Source organism: Dermacentor silvarum, chromosome 11 (genome assembly GCF_013339745.2).
Source record: "Dermacentor silvarum isolate Dsil-2018 chromosome 11, BIME_Dsil_1.4, whole genome shotgun sequence".
In the NCBI taxonomy this organism is placed as follows: Eukaryota; Metazoa; Arthropoda; class Arachnida; order Ixodida; family Ixodidae; genus Dermacentor; species Dermacentor silvarum.
In genome coordinates this window covers 81,972,624-81,993,420 of record NC_051164.1, presented here as the reverse complement: position 1 = coordinate 81,993,420, position 20,797 = coordinate 81,972,624, and the positions used below count along the sequence as shown (strand labels likewise).

At 48.9% G+C, this 20,797-nt stretch overlaps 1 protein-coding gene across 3 annotated transcripts in view; it reads left to right on the top strand.

The window, feature by feature from the left end:
• Positions 1-20,797, top strand: part of LOC119433304 (dihydropyrimidinase-related protein 2) — a 76,705-nt gene that overhangs the window by 21,477 nt on the left and 34,431 nt on the right. The window contains exon 1 of one of the 3 annotated variants that reach the window (XM_037700449.2): positions 2,064-2,847. The exons of the other annotated variants lie outside the window; for them this stretch is intronic. Coding sequence (XP_037556377.1) covers positions 2,800-2,847 — 48 coding nt within the window. The 5' untranslated portion in view covers positions 2,064-2,799. Of the gene's footprint in view, positions 1-2,063; positions 2,848-20,797 lie in introns of those variants that run through there. 3 annotated transcript variants of the gene reach the window in all.

Below are 20,797 nucleotides of genomic sequence, written 5' to 3'. Positions count from 1 at the left end.
CTTGTCTCTGCTGATGCAACGATTTGAACTGCAATGGTCGCACTAATGTGTATCCTTCCTCCTTATTTCTAGTAGCCGTATGTATAACTTTAGCTCATGATGCAACCGTTTAAACATCGTCGGCGTAATAGCGCGCGATCGTATATGGTTTTCAGTTTTGCTGTGCGCTAGACAGTGGAAAGTCACAAAAAAATTTTCAGGCGTGCTCGTCTTCCTATATAGTCACAGAATAACGTCTATAAATATGTATATATTCGCAATTAAGAGGTAACCAGCGCTCTCTGGCCTAAATATCAGTGACATCTGACTCAGTTTGAAAATGTTGAATATTTTCCGTCAGGCCTTAAGTTAACGATATCAATCGGTGTAAAACGCAAGTTTGAACCACTGGTGAATATTTGGCGCCAGTTGTCATGTTACGACCTGTATCCGCACGCTTGGCGTTGAAGCGCGTGTCAGCCCTGTAATGTTTAACAACGTCGGTGTTTTTAACAACATTAACCTAACCTAACGGAAAGTTATCTAAACATTCAAGCCCGCGCGGCTATTACCGTTATTCGAGGTAAAGAGCGCCGGTTACCCATAAAATGCGCACATGGACATTTTTATATATAAAAGTTACCGAGTGTAGGGTGTGCGATGTCCTTCGAAGTAACGTTCATACTATCCTTTATTCATAGCCGAAATCATGTTTTCGGCGGTGTAGGGCGTGTTCCATCTGCAGCTGTCGGAAGATTGGCAAGCTTCCATAAACGTGGCGTACGACATTAGAATCGCTTGCCAAAAGATGTAATCTTTTGTCGTCTGAACAGCTGCCGACTTGAGTCTCTTCGCTCTATGTCAAGTTCGGTGTCTTCGCGATGGAAGAAAAAAAGAAGAAAAAAAAAAGAAAAATGAAATAAAGACATGTGTAATTATTGGGACGCTTGCAGAAGGCGTTCATAGAGCGTCAGTTTGTTATTTCTGAGTGAGATTGGAAGGCTCAGCAGGCCCTATAGGCTGGATCACTAGTTGCGTAACGAAGCTGAACGCCAGAAAGCTATATAGCGTAAGCCAGCGATTTCCCAGTGCGCCGCGCAGACAACAAACAGCCTGATGCTCGTTCCACCATCTGCCACGACGTGCCGCTACTGTCGTGGCTCGTGCTTCGCGGAGAAGCTTAACGATGGAAGCAATTGACGCAAGAGGCATACACAGAGCCGGCAGCTATTAGATGGCATCCCGACACGGAATTATAGCCTCAAATGACTCCAGCGTTTCTCAGTCCCTGAATTGTTCGAAATCAAGCCCTACGTTGGGGCCGAGGCTCGACAGCTATGGCTGACCCGTGGAACATTTACAAGCCAAAAGCACATGGCGCCTTGTTGCCGACGCGTCACCATATGGCGACTCTTTTTTGTCTATGGCGAATGAAACAGACTGCAAACATTCAGGGCCTCGAATTCATAAAAAAACTTCTTACGCTATAATTTTTCGTAAGAAAGAATTTTAGCCAATCCGGATGCCAGACACATCATTAGGGAAGGCGGCCAGCTAATGGCAAAGCGAACTTACGAAAGAAAATATTTGCGAATCTGGCCCCAGGTTTTGTACCAGACAATGTTTAGATACTTCAAACGGAAGGCGTATGGGAAGTACACTCATCCGACATATTCTAAAAAAATTTCTGGATAGTCTCTGTTTGGCGCCGCGGTAATAAGAAAAAACAAAACGATGCATTGCTTTTATTTGACGGCCAAATTGCAATAAGCTGCCTTCTTAGCAAATCCGAGTTGTAGTGAACAAGACCCGGTGGATAACAATAGTTACCTCAACGATAAAATGAACCCTTGCCCTTTAATCCTACGAACCCAACGCGGCGGCAGCGGACGACTATCGAACGATGACGCCGAGCAGACGACGGCGGAAAAAAAAAAAAAAAAAAAGGCGCGTTAATCTCGATACCAGGAAACAAAATAGGGCGCGCTCCTAGTTCTCGGCGTTATCGCAACGCGGCGCCAGCGTCGTCGGCGGCGCGGCGGCCTCGCGCTTCGCGGAGAAGCTTGACGACAGGAAACGCGGCGCACAAACAAAAAAATTGTGCGCACAGCGACGCGAGAGCGCGCGCGCGTAGGTCCGTCGGTGCGCGGGTGAGGAAGTTTGCGGCGGTTTTTCAAGCGGGCCAGCTAGCTCCTCACTGCTATTCGATATCACGCCGGTTGAAGCTCTCAACATATAGACCCACTCGTCATCATCGGCGCCGCTGGTGTTCCTGTGTTGTTGTGTGACCGCTGCAAAAGAGAATTCGGAGGAACGAAAAGAAACGCTGCTTCTCCATACTGAAAGCCCTTTGCGCCGGCAGTCTGTGATCTCGCGCCTCCTACTCTGAGAAAGGAAATTGATCACTGGGCTAGCGTCGCGGTCTCCGGAGAAAGGTGTCGGGGATCCGCGCGCGAACCGACGCTATAACCCCGAGAGGTAAAAACGCGAGCAAGCCTCGGGAGTCTGGTCAGCCGATCCCAGCACGGACGGAGCCACCTGCTGCTGCTGCTGTGAAGGCAGCTGAAGGCTCCGCGTAATCATTGTTCGACGTCGTGTGTTTCGCGTTGTCTGTGACCCTCCTTCCTCGCTGACTGCTGCAGTTGCGTGTTCGCTGGTGTTTGCAACCCTATACCTCGTCCGTGAAGAATAGGAACGACCGAGTCGAGGCAAAAAGAAATTTGACAGCGACAGACGCGCACATACAGCCAACTCGGCGGGCAACAAAAAAGAGAAAAGGAAACCGAATCGGGGAGTTAAGGAACACCGCAATTCTGAACGATGGATTCGGTCAAGACTCCGGCCAAGAAGATTCCCATACACCTGAAGGTACGTTACTCCAATTGCCGCTCGCTCGCTCGCTCCTGCGACGTTTCGGATCAATAACCGAACCGTTCTCGACCCTCCTCCCTCATTCTAGCCTGTCTGGGTGTTAGGACGCGCGTAGTACGGAAGGCGTGGGTTGGCGTCGTTCGCTTTAGCCGGTCTTTTATGGACGTTTCTGCGGCCAGTTTGTACCACGCATAACCCAGTATTTTCGGGGCACCGTATCGGCGGATAGAGGCCCACGCGTTTTCTGTGACCCCGTAGTGGGCGCGGCGTATACACGAAACCATCGGCCGGGCCCCGCACATATTGAACGGCACTCGCGTGCGGAGTACTAAGTGAGCGCGTACAGCTGACCTCGGTCACGCCATCGTAAGCAAGCCCATCCGCTCGATAACGTACGGGGGTTACGAGAGGTCCGGATTGCTTTAAAATTTAGGGAACCGGCTCGGTGTATGCAAATTATGCATCTGAGCGTCGTTAGCATCCTGAAGCGTGGTCGTGTGTTCCAGATACATCGCGCGATGCGCCGAAACCTGTGCACGGAAGGCACCACGAAGTATTGTGGATGTTTTGTTGTAGCTCGGCGTTCTTCCATCGAAACACTTTATCACTCTTTCTTTCGTGGTTTTTGAAACGATTAATCGGGTTGAAACTCCATGCGCAGCAAGAAATTTAGTGTTAAATTACAGTTTGCAATATCGAGGTTTGAAGCGAATGTAGGTAACGCGCGCGGTCTTCTGGCCATTGCGTAAAACCCACCTTGCACGTTATCGCAATGAAGATAATCAAATCAGCAAAATGTCGTATACGCCCAGGAATAACCTTAACGTGCACTAAGCTGTCGACACGCACCGAGAAAAAGAGGTCGGGCCAATTTCTCCAGGAAGGTGGTTCACCGGCATAACGCATCCGAAAACCAAAACAGCTGGTCAGTTCTCAGTTTCTCGTATATTAAGTCTCCGTCGTTAGGTAAATGTTAACTCTTGCGTCCCAAAACTACGCGTAAATTTTCAGAGGGTAGTAAACCGGACGATCGTCTTCCTGCTTTCTCTCTCACACTGCGTGCAGTACGACCGGCGCTGCCAGAAGACGAACCCGCGACCTAAGTGGTCAGAAGAAGAAAAGAACACGCACAGTAATAATTCTTTAAAATGCTTAAACCGATCAGCGAACTGGATGTCATTGTTTCCAGATGTCATCGTTTCCAGATTTTTTTTTTTTTTTTTTTACTCTACGTTCGGCCTGCTGTTCACAATGCACGATCAATTTAAATTGCAAGTCCTTTCAATTGTCTTTTCGCTTCTCTATAGTATTAGGCTTTGTGCGTGTGGTGCACCTGTGTTTTCGTCTGAGCTACACAGTCGAACACTACTCCGCACTTCTTTTTTTTTTTTTTTTTCTATCACCGCACTCGTCTTCCGTGTCTGTAGCTAGAATTTTTGTTTCGTCTTTATCCGATCCGTCTTACTCTCTCGTATAGGCACTTGAGACCACTTCATCGGTGTTTGCTGTTATTCGCATATATCCATGTTCGTCCAATAGGGCGACTGAAACGGTTCCCGTTTCATTCGATGTTTCCGTGTGTTCTTCGCACGCATTCCGTATTATTCTCACGTATTCGACATGGATTCCACACGATTTATGCGTCAAGTTCGTAAGAACCGCACCATAACCATATTGTGGTATCGATCGATCAGTTACGTAAACAGTGATTAAGTGCCTCAAAACGACTGGCCTATACGTTTCGACAGGCGGACCTATATATCTTTCAATAGGTGTACTTATCGTTCAAAGATAGGTCCGCCTATTGAAAGATAGGTCCACCTATGAAAACGTAGGCCAGCCTTTCCGAGGCGCTATTATCCCTGTTTACGGAACTTAGATACCACCGTCCACATCTGTCGGCCCTCTTAATTCTTGAATACGGAAACCATAGGGAATTCATAGGAGCGTTTCCGTATGGACGCGTACAAGTTCATATATTACCCGCACGCTATAAGCTTTCATTCGAACAGTGGTAGTGTCGCAAATACGTAAATAAAAAGGTAAAAAAAAAAGAAAAAAAAAACGCGCAGACAAGATCGCTCGGGATGTATTCGATTCGTTGGCGTGCTCGGATTAAAAGACACGCATAAGTCCGCCTCGCATGTGCCGTTAGCCTGGTCTACGTGGTCAGAATGATGGCACGCAGGAGACACCTGTCCCATGTGGGCCATTTATTTCGGTACGTGTTCTCATACTTCGCGGTGGCTAAGTGGTTGTACGGCGTTCTGTTTTCTGAGTACGCGATCCCACGCGTTCGACACGTGTGGCCGGGCATTGCAATCGAGGCGGAATGCAGAGACGCCGGGGTACCGTACTTTGGGGGCACGTTAAGGAACCCCCGTGTGACCAGAATTTATCCGGAGCCTTCCACTATAGGGCGTGCCTCATAACCCACAGTGCACGTTAGGACGTTTATATTAACCGAATTTTAATTAGGACGTCTGTTTTCATTACTTATCAATCCGCAAAGACCCCTTTGCGCCGTACTACACAAGGGGGAGAGAAGAGGTCACTAAACCACGATGGTCACCATTGTAGAAAACGCGAAAAAAAAAAAAGCAATAAAGGTCAAACGTAGAAAAAAATAAATATAGACTGAACCGAAGTGGGTATAAATGTTTCAAAGCTGCGAGTGAGAAGGATATACCGAAACTCGAGTTGCACGATGGGCGTGTCACATCAATGGCACTGTCTTAATTATATTATGAGCCACTTGAAAGGTGGACATGAGGCTTCTACATGCGTGACAGGGGCTTGCATTCTTCTTATCGTGCTTCCGACGGACAACCGTGACCGTTAACGCGCGGTTGTGTTCTTTCCCGTGGAAGGCGCTGCAACGTTGGGGCCCCCGTCCCCTTATCGAATACGGCACACGAAGGCACTTTCACCTGACCTCGAGACGGCGATATCTCACCTCTATATACACGCCGCCTTTGTGGACGCCGGTCGGCCAGCCTTATCTCTTAGCGAGGGGGGACCGGGATTCGAAGTAAAAGATTGCGTCGTCTAGAAGACAAGGAGGTGTAGCAGGCCTGTATACTTAACCGCGTAAAAATGGCTTTCTACAGCCTACAACTTGTCTATGGACTCGAAAAAAATTTTTGCTCTTTATTAGACTTTCTTCTATAGCCGGTCTGTAGACTTCACCAGGGAAAAAAAAAAAAAAAAAAAAGAGCGTCCGGAGTTTGTTTATAGACGCCTGCAGGCAACTTCCTATATAGAAAATTTATAGAGTTTGTCAAAAAACGTTATAGGCTTTCTATAGAACACACACACACGCACGCTGTTGTGTTGGCAGAAGGCTTCGTGTAGATTACTCGCCTCAGGAAATGAAGTTATTGGCGACGCAATGCGTCCTTGTGGACTCATTCCTGGTGTAACCAAAAAGTGATGGGAAAACGTACTAAACAGTGCACAAAAATACGGACAGAGTATTTTAATATTACTTCGTTCAAAATACACAAAAGGTTATCCGGCGTTATGGGAACCGTATACGCATTGAACATTTTTACGAGCCAGCCAGAAGGCAACGTGGTTGTGCTCGGCAAAGCATTCGGGGTTGGCACTGCCACATCTGGTGACACCTGGGACGTGGCCATGGAATTGCGGCTTTCACCGGCGTATATATTCAGCAGGTAAAGGCGCGTAGTCTTCAGGGCACAACTGCAGAAGACTTCGCAAGCAAACACCGATTCGGGAACAACCATAGACCGTAGCGACAATTGCTAAGGTCGCGCAAACACTTCCTCGCATAAGCGCGCGAACTCCATCTTGAAAGAGCAGGAAAACGTTGCTCAAACACTCGCTACAAAGTAAAGAACGTGTTTTTAAAGAAATGATGGGGTTTTACGTGCCAAAAGCACGATCTGATGATGAGGCAGGCCGTACTGGGCGACTCCGGAATAATTTGGACGACCTGGGGTTCTTTAACGTGAACCTAAATCTAAGTGCACGGGTGTTTTCGCAATTCGCCCCCATTGAAATAAATGCGGCCGCCGTGGACGGGATTCGATCCCACGACCTCGTGCTTAGCAGCTCAACACCATAGCCACTAAGCAACCACGGCGGGTAAGAAAGTGCGTCTTTGTTGTTCTCAGATTAACACTGCATGTATTTGCAATTCCGTGTCACGTAAGAAAAAAAAAAAGAGAGAGAGAGAGAGACACTCCAAAACAAGATTCACGGGAAGATGAACGCTTGAAGTGATTAACAGTGGTAGAACAAGGAACGTCGCCGGAGCCAACGTTTTCACAAGGAAGACAAGTCCGTTTGTCGAAACGTTGGCTTCGGCGGCGTTCCTTGTTTTACCGCTGTTGATCACTTGAGGTTCTTCACTGTGTTACGTGATGCCGCATAGCGGTATAGGCGCGTATAATATACAGGACAAGAATACAGAACGCGGGGCAGTCGGTTAAGGACGTAACGTTAACTATACTATATAAGGTCGCGCAGTTCTGCTCGCTTGATTGGTGAACTTGATATTGAAAAGTCAACGCAATCCCTGGGGCTGTCTGCGGCGATGCTCTTTCGCGTTGAAAGAGACTGCCTGCCGCTTCATTAAAAGGGCAGCGCTCGCACGAAGCTGTCAGCTCGAGCAACGTGCGCGGAGTGATTCGCTCGCTTACACTGAGCTTCAAAAAAAAAAAAAAAAAATCGTGCGCTTTAAAGAGCGCGTAAAATTTTGCACCGAGGTCTTGAGACGGCTCCACTTAAAACGTTCCAGATGTTCGCGCAGCCTGTACAAGTTTGGTGTGTATGAAGAATCCACACGCCCTGCTTTAATTGGTCCGTTTATTCCGCGAACTCGGTACGGCAAGTTCTATTACTCGGGCTGCAAAGAACTGCACGACAAAGGCAACATTTTTTTAAGGCTAGAGATGCCTTCGCGCAGTCTATATCCCGGTTTTGAAAGGAAAAATGTTGTGCCTAACGTGAAAGGCCGCCACGCGTCAATAGAAAGGGTGTTCTGGCCAGCCGCGGTGTCTTTTACGAAAGATTTTTAGAACGAAATTGCACGGAGGGAGCGTGAAAATTAAAATTAAAAATTAAGATTGTACAATAACATCGCCATGCCATTTGTATAGGCGAGGTCAGCTGCCGTGGTCTTGCAAGGCCATGACCGCTGGCTTTCTTTCGCGCATGGTTATACACTGATATCGTAAGGACGTTGTTGATATATTGATATCGACAACACTGATACACTGACACCCTACACCGATATCATAAAATACGTTCTCGATATTGATATCGACAACACTGATACACTGGCACCCAACGCTGATATCATAAAAGACGTTGTCGATGTTGATATCGTCCTTATGCGACATCATAAACGCCAGCATTTAGTATACTCAGAAGTTGAAGGAGTGGAGTGGAAGAACGGTAAGAGTGGATACTTTGTTATTACAGCCGCGTAATAACTAATTAAGTTTAACTTGATATTGCTTTTTAGTGACCTAGCTTGTAAAGGGACCGTAAATAGGAACGCCAAAATCGGTTTATACTGATAAAGTGTTATTTGATAACACTATATTCGTTAATTTTGCAACGATAGGATTATTATCAGAAGAGAAAATGAAGGTCAAAGTGTAATTGCTTGAATTTTGTGCCGGAACCCCAGCGCCGGCGCATCAGTGTGACGTCACAGACTTCAAAGTATTTTTGTTTCGTAATTGGCTCCCGTTGGCTCACTAAAAGTTCCCGAAACTTGCTATTTCAATCTGTGGCTCCTTTAGAACACGATGTACTAGTACTTTTTTATCGATAAGTAATTAACTAGGCCTCAGCAGAGGCCGCCGTAAGCAACGAGGTTACGGCTAGTTGGTGCGGGAACTTCAAGATGGCGTCGCCACTCGTACTTGTTCCCCCGTGTTATGGTGCCCGGGTCACAGAAAATCCGGCGTCGGTGTCGGTCTCGGCGTTGGAGTCCGCGGCCGAGAAAATCATCCCCAACCACGCAGGCCCTCAGAATATATTTAGGTATATGTATATTCCGCGCCTTGCTATATGACGTGCGGCGTATGCGGGTTATATTAATTGCCACACCATTCTGCCGCTGATGTTGCTCATACCTTGTCTTACATTCTTGACAAAGCTATTCCTCGGAATTTTGAGAATGACAACCCACAAACAAATGTCATGAAACAAAACACCCACAGCGCATGCTTTTTATGTTACATCTTATCAGACCGAAATATTAAAAGTGCGAAACAACAACGGAAACAAGAAAATAATGAAATTTTTTGGCGCGGTTGTGCACAATCTCCGGGATCGGCCCACGCAAGAGGCCGCGTTTCTACCAGAAAGCTCGCCTTCGTGCATACCGTTCGGCGCCATCGTTTCCCGGTAACCATCACGGTTGCATAAGCTGCAGTTGTCGGGAAGCGTAAGAAGCAGTCAGCGATCTTTGAATGCTATCGCGTTCCACTCTTGAAAGCGAAGCTTAAGCGTCTTCCAAATTTTGCCTCCGCTTTCGGGGCCAGGAACGCGCGAGTACGGCATGCGAACGTTTGTGAATGGCAGAACACTTCGTGGCTGCATTGGCTTTGGCGAAAGTGAGGCATACACACGTGAAACGGCGCAAAAAATGCGCGCGCGCGATCAAACGCCATTCGTGCGAACAATATAATTGGGAGGTGGCAGACACACCCATGCAGAGCTGCATGCGACGGCGCACCAAAGCTCGGCTTCGACGGACTTGTATATGAAGGCTCCTCAGATTTCCTTCCCTTACCTACAGTCGTATACACGAGTTGCACGGGGCGGCACTCTTATAATCCGCATATCCCAGCTCTTTGTCTCCTGTCGTGGGCTTCGAGGAAAACACAAGACGCGTGCGCCTACATCCTCGTGAAAACGCGACGAACGAGAAGAAGGGGGAGCGAGGAACCCGAATTGTTGTTGTAGACGCACCCACATGAAGGCAGCAGACAATGGAGCCAAGGAAAGCGAACGTGAAGTTATTCGTGGTTTTAATTGAAATGTATAGAAATTATGAGTTATTAGGGAAATGAGAGTGAATGAAAATAACTTTCCGTCGGTTGGAGCCTAACTACAGCGCTAACAGACAGTGATATTACGGTATCTCCGTCAGGTCATGTCTCTTGTGCCTCCACGTAGTCGCGTTTGTCTCGTTGATCTTGTATCACGCGTCTGGGGGACATGTACTCATATGATGTTAATTTCGCTTGTAAACCTGTTAGTTCAAAGCCTAGCGTCTGTTTCTCACGTATTTGACCCTGTGTCAGGTTTATTGCGCAAGTAAACGTGCATTTCAACAGAAAACCATCTAGTCCATATGCAACTTATTACCCTTACAGCATAACTCACATTTTCCGCATTACATAAGCGTCCGATAGTATTCAAACTGAGCTACGGCGACGGCTGTTCTCCCCTCCACTTTCTTGAGTACTTGTGTATGTGGACAAGGTCTGATCCCGGGAGTGTTAGCCAGCGCCGCTCGTGGCCATGACGGCGGATGTAGAACATCCTTTTCTTAACCGCCGGCGTCACGTAGTACGTGAACTTAAGATCAGGCAAAGTGGCCCATGTGAAAAAGCACAAGTTTCGAGCTTTTTGTTTCGTCGTTTATACGTGTTTAGAAATGCGGGCTCAATGAAAGCGTAATTGGTCTGTTTCTCGGAATCAGACGACTGCACCCCTCTCGAGTTCCACACCTTCCCGAATAGCATCGCGATGCATTGTTCGCACGCCCTTCCCTCTTGAATTTTATCCTCCGCTTCTTCCTTATAGAGGCGAAAGCTTGAATACCCCTCTCGCCGCTGCTGTTAGATGAGAGCCACAAGCTCGCGATAAGTGTCGTGCTTAAACAAAGGGTATAAATCTGCGCACGTTCGCTTTAGGGCGTTCACCCCCCGTCTTGTCCCGGCCGAAAGCGCCCTATACTGTACGCGCTCGCTCGCTATCACGAGCGGTAATAGCGCGGCGCAATTAAGTCGCCACGCGACGCGTATGGGACACTTTTCACGAGCGAAGGCGCGCCGCTTGCGCCCTCTCCCGTTGACCGCCCGAACGAGCGGCATGCGCATAAAAATAATAATAATAATAAAAAAAAGCCTAACCTCTGTGTGGCATTTTGTTGTTGTTGCTTGCTTTATTTTGGTGCTCGGGGCCAAGCGTTTAGCGCGGACACTGTCCTGAGAACCACGAATGTAGCCGTGCCGACCTTTACGATGTCCAGGGTTCAACAACCGCCTGTATATCTCTCCTATGTGTAGAGTCCGTTCCTCATTGCAGCCTCTCCCGCCTTCGTTTTATTGGCTTCTCAAGACGCCCGAAAACGATGCATGTTTGACGCGGTTCACTGCCGACTCCTTGTCAGATTAGACGAAGATCTGACCAGAATGTACCTCGTCTCTTTATAGGTGGCGTCTTCTTCAATGTTTCCTGTTTGGTGTTCGCAATGCTTGAACGCTTGTCTTATGGGAGTATCTCCTCAATGTCGTCCGTTTTAGTGTTTGTCACGCCTGAGCGCTTGTCCAAAGGCGCGGCACCACCCCGGAAGATAACAAGCGGAGCAGTTCAGGGTTGGTCAGTTGAACTATTTTCCTCGCCGCGTAGAACGATTCTTTCAGACCGATGCCACCCGCACCGCGTGAGTTGACTTCGTAGGGATATATACGCAAATGAAATCGCTTGTGTGAGCTATGCGTAACCGTCTTCCTATATACCGATAAAATCGGTAATTTATGCTTTCTTCACGAAATGAGGGCGTCAGCTGCAGGGCTTCATCTTCCTTTATATTTTGCACCTGCACACGCGCGATACCATATAGAAGTGACGTGATAATTCTGAATACAGAAAACAATATATATTAAGGCGTTAGGACGCGATAGGCGCGAAACTTAGGGACGAAATTCATCGCTAACCTTCGAACATCCCACTCGCACCAGTACATTGTTTTGAGTAACCAATATAAACCCAATGTTTAAATCTAAACTGAAGGACGCCGCATCTTCGTCGGCATATCAATCAAACGACAAACCCTCTGTGAAAGACCATGTCACACGGCCTTTATGTTGAAACACACTCATTCGCATGCCAGGGGCTTATGAGAATCGCAAGAAAATTGAAAACACAGGACGCGCATCATGTACTGAAAGATGAATTTTATTCCCCACCGCCTTTTCGACCCACTTCCAAGTTCGCGGGCGTGAAATTTCGCAAAATGGAAGATCTGCGGGATGCGCATTGTGCACGCAAATGCTAATTTTCTCGCAGGATCTATATAGTTGAAGACAGTTTAATGTGGTGCGATTTTGCTTGCAATTCCGCACGTGAGACCGTCGCTGCGCAAGAGAGCCGTCGCGAATCACTTGTATACGTGCGATTTTTGTTGGATACGCTGAAATGCCTTGCGAAATCGCTCGCGACAGTGTGAACGGAGCAGAATGGTCAACGCCGTCGCGGCTTCCCCACCCTCAGTTTTGTTTCGGTCGCACAATACAGCATATACAACCACAAAAAGCGTTTACGGAAACAATTTCCACTCGTGCAAGGTTGTTTCTTACTGAGGAAGGCTGAATCGATAAGCCTGAATGCGCCACAGGTTAATTGAGCCTTCCGCTCAGAGGCGGGATACTCAATTATTGTTACCGATTCGTCTTCCACTGATAGGTGGGCAACTCTATTACAACCTTCGCCACGTTCGCTCTCGTGAAACGACGCTGATCCGCGAATTGTGCGGTTCAGTCGAAGCGGGAAAATCGATCCACGTGAACTGTACATATATATCACGCCATCCGCGAAAGTCGTGAAAGTTATACGTGCCCACGAAGATTGAATTGTTTATACATTTGGCAAGAAAGGTAGGGGGCCACGCACCAAACGAGTCGTCCTGGCGCCGGGCGCCGATGTCTGTTCGGGCTCGGTCGATCTCTCCCATACTTGGTCGCACGTTGACCTCGTTAATATGGTGCGCTCGCAATTGGACCGTGCGATCGAGTGTTTGCACCTCGCGTTCCCAGCTCTCCGGGACGATGTCGACACGCAATCTTCCGATACACACACATGCGACTGTGTGTCGTCTTAACCGTGTATGAGTATCTAGGAGGACGTCTCCGCGGAGCGCGTTGATGACCTGCGGGCGCGTCACGTTCTCGAGCCGGAGGCGGAACGCAGCTGGTATATCGAGGACATCTATACGGGAGTGTGGCAGCCGGCCGCGTGGTAGCGACAGATGCCACGGACCCTTATTACGTAACACGACACGCGGACCCTCGGGGACTTGGCCCTCGAACGAGAGCCCGAAGCGGAGACGACGCCTGAATTTCAAGTTGTTTGTGCGTACATATCGACTCGTGGGACGCGATCGACGTCTATATACGTCCGTGACCCGAAGGCCTGCTCCGTTCCGAGACCGTCGCGATATTTTTTATATTTTTTGCCTTTCTCCCCCACGGGTGAATGAATGTACCGGTCGAGAGGTGTAGGCTCTTTTTTATCTCAAAAGATAACAAGAGCGAAGTTCTAAACGAGCGGCTGATTGATGTTTAGCGGCCGCAAATTGCTCGGCTAAAGAAACGACGGCGTGCGTGGCTGCAAAAGTTTATTTATTATATTTCGCCTAATATTTCGAAGCGATTGCTTTTGTGCTTGTGGGAAAAGGTACTGGTTCGCTTTGCTTTGTTTTACACTTTTATTTTACTATTTTTTTTCTTTTGCTATGGGTGGCTCGAGCGAAGAGCGCAGAATAAGGTCGAAACAGCAGCGAGCGCATTTTGTGACCAGGACTCGCCCCCTAACCGCTCTGAACATGAAATCGCCTTCGCACGCACTCTAGCCTTGGGTATCAGCGATACGTCGGCACTATACCGGAGTTCGCGAGTAAGGCATTACCGGTAAAATTTTATTAAAGCCATTAGCGAAATTCAGTGCAACGTTTAGCTTGTTACAGTGATCACCACGAAACTTTCGTTTCTGCAAATGATGCGTCGCCGAAATCATCACCTCGCTCTCCACTATGCATGCGTACAGTGCTTTTTAAGAAGTCATCGTTGAAACGCCAAGCGCATATGTAGCTCGGCAGGGCTGTACGAAGTATGACGCACGTCACAGTTGCCGGTAATATGTTGGAAGGCCTGAATCGGCGAGATAAACATTTGACCGGCGAAGTGTCAAGTAAATACAACTGCGTGGTATTTTCTCTCCGGGATATTTGCTCGATCGTTAATTTCAGCGGCGACCTCGATCTGCAACGGGCTTCGCTTTCACGTAGTTTTAATGCGCCGGGGTTTCGACGGGGTTTATGTGCAACGTTGACTGGTGGGAAAAAAAAAAGTACAAGTACTACACTAATGACTTAAACATCACAGGGATGGTGCACGCATTGTATTCCCTACGCAAATTCAAGAGATGAAGAAATAAACACGAGGATTTATTAGCAGCTGGCTCTGTAACCTCGCCCCCCATTTCTTTCCCACGATGAGTTAACGCGCACAGTCTCCTCGCCGCTAACTGACGTTTGCTCGAATAACCTTCGTAGCATTCGAATTTCAACGAGGGTAGGATTCATTCATTATGTACAAAACGACCGCTTCTGTGAGGATATACGAGTATATACAGAGATGTCACAGTCACGCCTTTAGGAAAGCATTAAAAAAAATGCGATGAATTCGGAGGACAGAAAGTATGACAGCGCAGGACGCAGCTTTAGCAACGGGCGCGCGCGGCGTGCTAATTAAGCTACACACGTTAATTGACGTGCTCTATAAAATTACAAGTGAATAGAGCACATCGGTAACATACGGTATGAAGTAAGACCTCATTTTCTTGATGAAAAAAAAAAAAGAAAGAGAGAGAGAGAGAGAGACCCACTTACGGCATATTTACAGCAGTTCTTTAAAGCTGTGGGGGCTAGAGGGAAAGAGAGATAATAAGTGGCGATCGTCTAATTATCGACCACACGTCACCGTTGTCATTACCATTGGTGCCCCGAAAGGAGCCTGAGCGGAGTGCTCGATTTACACATTAACCTACTGCGTACGGGGGTCGCCCGTGGCACCTCCAGGGGGTTAAAATAGGTGGGAGCTGGGGGTGGGGTGTTGCGCATGCATGGTGTAGCCGAGTGGACCGAACAGCGCACCCGGCTCTCAAAGACAAGAAGAAGAGCAGTTAGCAGCAAAAAACAGCAGCAACGTACAACGCCTCTGTCGAACACACAAGGATCTATAAGCCGTGACCCGCTGTCTTTTCCGGGGTCAGACCGGTTGGCAGGTTTTTCGATCGATTCCCAAGCACCACTGCAGCGGCATCGCAAGGAACGCTAAGGAGGAAAGCGCGTGGCAGCTGAAACGTACAGCCCCCCCTCCCCCGGTACCCCCGAACCCCTCTTCAGCGTCTGTTAGGCATGTACGTACGAGGCTTGAGGCAGGAGAGGGGGCATGGGGGAATCTCGTTTCAAATGAGGGGCGCCCCTTAATAGGCATCCCCCTCCACGCCGTTCGGTCGCCATCATTAGCCGCGGCGCGTCGTGTGTAAAAAATGATGGCGCGTGGTACAGCGAACGAAAGATGATCAGATTTCCTTTTATTGCTCCCTCGGCTATGCGCTCACAGGCCGTTTATGTACACGTTCGATACAGCGTTACGTATTATATGCAGAGCCGACGATCCGCGAAACGAGGCTGCGAGGAGTGATTAGCGCGGGGTCGGTTACTGCATGGCGCTACTAACCAGGTGGTCCTTCGGGTGTTCCTCGTCGATGTCTTGTATCGGTTCTTATACACGGGTGGGCGGGAACACGGGTCTTTACATACGTGTATGCATCTGTGTCGATGTGCGTGCGAGCGTTCTATAGCGTATGCCTGCTTATAAGTGCGAGTGAGTGCGTGTATAGGCTTATGTGTATGTGTTCTCCGTATCGGTGCAGATTTGCAGAAGCGCGCTGTGGCTATCGCCAGCCTCGGCTCCGTCCCGATTACATAACCGGGGACAAGAACGAGCCGTCAGGCTCATCAGATTGAGTGGACGAGGTCCTTAAGACGCAGCTGTAATTAACGATGTAAAAGGGATACGAGTTACACGTCACTCGTTAAGGGCGCGCTAGTTTGCAAGCCGCCGGCATATTTAGCGAGCTGGAGCGACGCGATGACTCGTTCCCATTACATTACGCCCAATTACTTTCTTTCGTGTTGTGCCAAATCTTTAGCTGCGCTGTGCCCTTGTAAAAAAAATGAAAGAGAAAAAAAGTAGTTTCGCCCCGAAAGGCGAAGCATCGATTGCTATAGCAAATTAGTAGACAGCTATACGAAGTAAGAATATAATTTTATCGGCCGTATAAACTTGTAAACATTATCTTAATAACTAAATTAACAAGCATGGTGTCACGCACTCACAAGCAAACATGAAACACATCTCACTCGATGATCGCGCACACTCGCTGTCAAAACGCTGGAGTGAGAAAGCGCGGCTGCAGCGAGCGAATTGACCTTCGTGCTGCCTCTCGCTTCAACGCGAACTAAGCGGCGAGAACACAGCGCACACGAAGGTACCACCACTCGGCGCACTCGGTCCCCATTGCAGATCGCTTTCAAGATAGGGCCCGCGCGGCCGCGCCGACCTTCGGAAGGAACCTTGGCCGACGTGCATATACGGTTAAAGCAGCCGCCGTACGCCGCGAGCTCCACGAGTGAACAAGCAACCAGCACTGCTGTCCAATGGAGCATGTGTGAATATGACCATGGAATGAAGTACCGTAATGCAACGGTTGTATTATGTTTCTTTTCGTGCATATTGGTTGGCTTGAGCGGCTCCCCGCCTATATAGATGCATCGTGATTGTCCCGAGCGGTAGGTAAGAACGGTTTAACTTCGTGTCTCAAGAGGATATTCAGATTATCGGGCTCTTAAAAGATGTATACAAACTGTGCAACATACAATTCTTGAGCGTACAGTCGGGAGCAAAAGTCTAGAGACCATGCATCAGCAAGAACGAGAAGAAAAAAATATATTTTAGCTCAGGCGTGCAAACGAGTTTTCTCAATGCATTACATTGGTCGAACAGGCGCACCCCCATGGACTGTACCACTCGATTTCAGCCCGCGAGCTTTGGCTGTGAATAATTAAAACAAAATTCATGGCATCTGTGGTCTCCGGACTTTTGCTCGCGGTTGTATGTATACACTCCACATTGCCTTTAAGGTAACCACGCAGGCTGTGTGACGCGGAATGGTTTCTCACGCGGTAAGGCCTCATGGCCTCAACTTCGCTTAGCGGTTTACCCTGCAGCGCATGCGTCGTTAGTTAAGTTAATTACCTAATGGACACGTGCATGCTAAGGAAGCAACCGTTAACAAACAGCGATAGTTGTATGGTGGGCGGTGTATATATATCGATACGAACCTATAGGTATAGGTATAGTGACCGTGGGAAGCAAATTCCGATGATAACATTTGGCCAGTGCGTCGAAAGCTCATAGCAGCTGTGTCGCTGTCAAAAGCGAGAGAATGCGTTGACAGACGTTGGGCAGTCATGCATTCCAGACGGAACAAGAGCGAAGAAAAAAAAAAAGAAAAGAAAAAGGCATGGAGTAACAGGGTTAGTCGAGGGGACAACGACAGGGACAGCATTACTGACAGTTGCCTACGCGCATGCGCTGCACGGATGTCAGCGGTGCGGTATGCACTGCGGCGATGCACGCGTGCATCCGCAGTGTGAAAAAAAAAAAAAAAACTGCGAGTCGACGGATTCTGGAGAACAATGGGTCCCGCTATAAATACGACCGCTAATAACCACCGAAAGCTGACGCGCGACTCGCACACGTGTGACGTCATAGTGTGACGCGCCGCCCGCTCATTACGACGCTGCCAATTGGGGCGTTGCCGCATCAGTGCGCGAAAAAGGACCCGACAGCGCTGTGAAAGCTGGATTCTACACATGGTACGACGTGAGGACCCGGCAGGGCGTGCGACACGTCTGAAAGATGTCTGCATACGAACGTTGGAAATACCTAACAGAATACGAAAAAGAAAAATTTATTCACCCGCAGCTGCAAAGAAAACCCACAGATTTCTCCGAGAAAGCTTTCGGAGAAAACCTACACGGGTCTCTTAAATTTTGTATATGTTCCATTGCTTCGAGTCATACTGCGTGCCGAAACCACGACATGGTTATTAGGCACGCCATTGTGGGGAGACTCCGGATTAATTTTGACCACCCGGGCTTCGAAGGACACGTGCATCAAAGTACACGAGTGTTTTTTGCGCTTCGCCCCCATCGAAGTCGGCCGCCGCGGCAGAATCGTACCCGCGACCTCGGAGCGGCGCAATGCCAGTCACTGGGCTACAGCGGCGGGTCGATTCGAGTTCTCGATTAATTCCGCCTCGCGCTGTAATCTGCTAGCCTGCGACCGGGGGCTCCGGAACGGCTTCAGTTCCGAGTTCGAACCCCGGAACAGGATGATTTTCACTTCGGTTTTCTTTCATTTTTAATTTCGTGCTACTCTTCGTGTACTACAATTTTTCCTTTTCTCGAATGTATACCGCCACCTTGCGGGTTTTCGCTGAACTGATTTGCTATATTGTCACGTAGTAGTGACGATGAAGAAAACAGCAACAATACTTTGAATGACGAACACAGAAGTACACGTGTCAATAAATACCTAATGGAACCTATCGGAAACGTGTTGGATGCGGACGTTGGTATACGACATAAATTGAATTCTGGTGTTTTACGTGTCACGTGTCAAAACAACGATTTGATTATGAGGAACGCCGTAGTGGGGGAGTGAGTGAGAAAAACTTCTATTACCCAATAATATGCATCCTGTACACCACGAGGGTACGAGAAGAAGCAGGGCAAAGAACATGGCGAAGAACTGCGGAAGAGACAAGGACGTGGTCTTTGTAGACGCTGCACGTTACAAACACAAACGTAGCTTTGTTGCAGCTGTAGTTAACCACAATAGACAATGCTGCACGAGCTCGACTATAAACACGACACGCATCGAAACGGCGGAAGAAACGGCTATAGCGTTAGCCATAGCACAAACCAACGCATACTATATAATCAGCGACTCACAAACGGCAGTACGCAACCTTCCGAACGGCCGGATCTCACCTGAGGCGCTAAACATACTCAGAAAAGGCAAAACAACCAGGGAAGACATATGCTTCCAAATCCTAGGATACCAGCCCACACCGCCGACTCAACGGGAGAGGACAACCCTAACGCCGGCGGCACACAACGTAGCTCGAGGACTCACTTTCCGAGCTGCGACTAACGCAGACCCCTCGACAGAGCCCTCCGAGGTATAGGAATGGGAAGAGAATGAGCAGGTTCAACATCACCAACCATTTCAAGATGCACTTATCCACCACCTCATCCACAAGTCAATAGATCGCAAGCGGTCCAGTGACGACAACTACAATCCAAATCATACAAGAGCCGTAGTGGGGGACTCCGGATTAATTTTGACCACCTGTGGTTCTTTGACGTGCCCCCAATGCACGGGACACGGGCGTTTCTTGCATTTCGCCCCCATCGAAATGCGCCCAACGCGGCCGGGATTTGATCCCGCGACCTCGTGCTTAGCAGCGCAACACCATAGCCGTTAAGCCACCGCGGCGTGTGGTATACATGTCATGTACCCCGGACGGTATGCAAAATCGTACCGTACGTCTTCTTTCGTCTTTCCGTCCGGCAAAAAGGGAGTAAGGTAAATGGCAGAGGACTACCACAACGGCCTACATCGGAGACGTTTAAACCCAGCGCTGAATAATAGACACTGATTAATAACCACTGCGTTTGTTGCTTGTCCTACATGTCCTGCTAGGGAAGAACTAAGGATTACGCTCAAACACGCACGACGAAAGACACGTGACCGTGTCTGTGAATTCGGGCTTCGATCAGGCAACGGAGTATCCTCCACCGTGGCTGGGCGCTATATTTAAACGGAGCATGCCAGGGCCGCGACACCCGGTTAGCCACGTGACGCCTACAAAGGGCACTCTGACAAAACAGGTGCGCCCGTCGCTGTTCAACAACCACCGCATCATCCACCACAGCAACGGCGCACAGCATAGCAGCAGTGGCACAAGCAGCAGCGGCTCGCAAGCGTGATGGGGAACCGGAAGAACTGGCGGCGAGCGAGGCATGGCTCTGCGCGTTTCTTTCACACGGCGACCAACTGGCGTGAAATTGCCCCAAGGCCAAACATGGCGGCCGTGCGCGCGCGCTCTCTCTCTCTCTCTCCCGCTGCTGCCGGTGGATATATTATTTCCTTGCACATGAATACTAGTCCGAGTCTGCTGTGCGAGCTGCATCAGCTGTACTATAAGAGCGACGTTCGTCCAACTCCCCCTTTTCCTTTCGGTGTGGACGAATGAAGCCGCAGTGTGTGTACTCTTTCTCCCATTTGGACGGAAGCCCATGCGCCTATTACGCCGTCGCAACTGGTGCGTGTAGTGTATACCCTTGTGTGTACACACGGACGTGGATAGCAGTCAGTCTTGAAACGTTTCCCGTGCTTCGGGTACTTAGCAAGAATGTCTTTCTTTTTTTTCTTTTAGTCCTTTCAGTCCGGGACAATGGGTAATGATGATGGCATGCCTATGTGGGCTCAGATATAAACTTGAAACGAAGGTGTCGAGAAAAAAGAAGCCTGACGAGGCAGAACAAGAGTCGTGTGGAACCACCTGCGATGACGTGGGAATGAAAGCGAGGAAAGTGTCCCCCTCCCCGCCTCCGGGCAATTCAATACGCATTGCTTGCTGTGTTTGAATGACGTGAACCGAGCGAGATTACAGCGGGGGGCATTCGGCCACATCGGAGGACGGGAGCGTGGCAGCGTGACTGATTAAGCGTTACTGAAATGCGCGGGGCGAAATGCCACTGCGTATAATCGCGCAGCCATTCCACACCGAAGTGGCTATATATATAGTCTTGTCC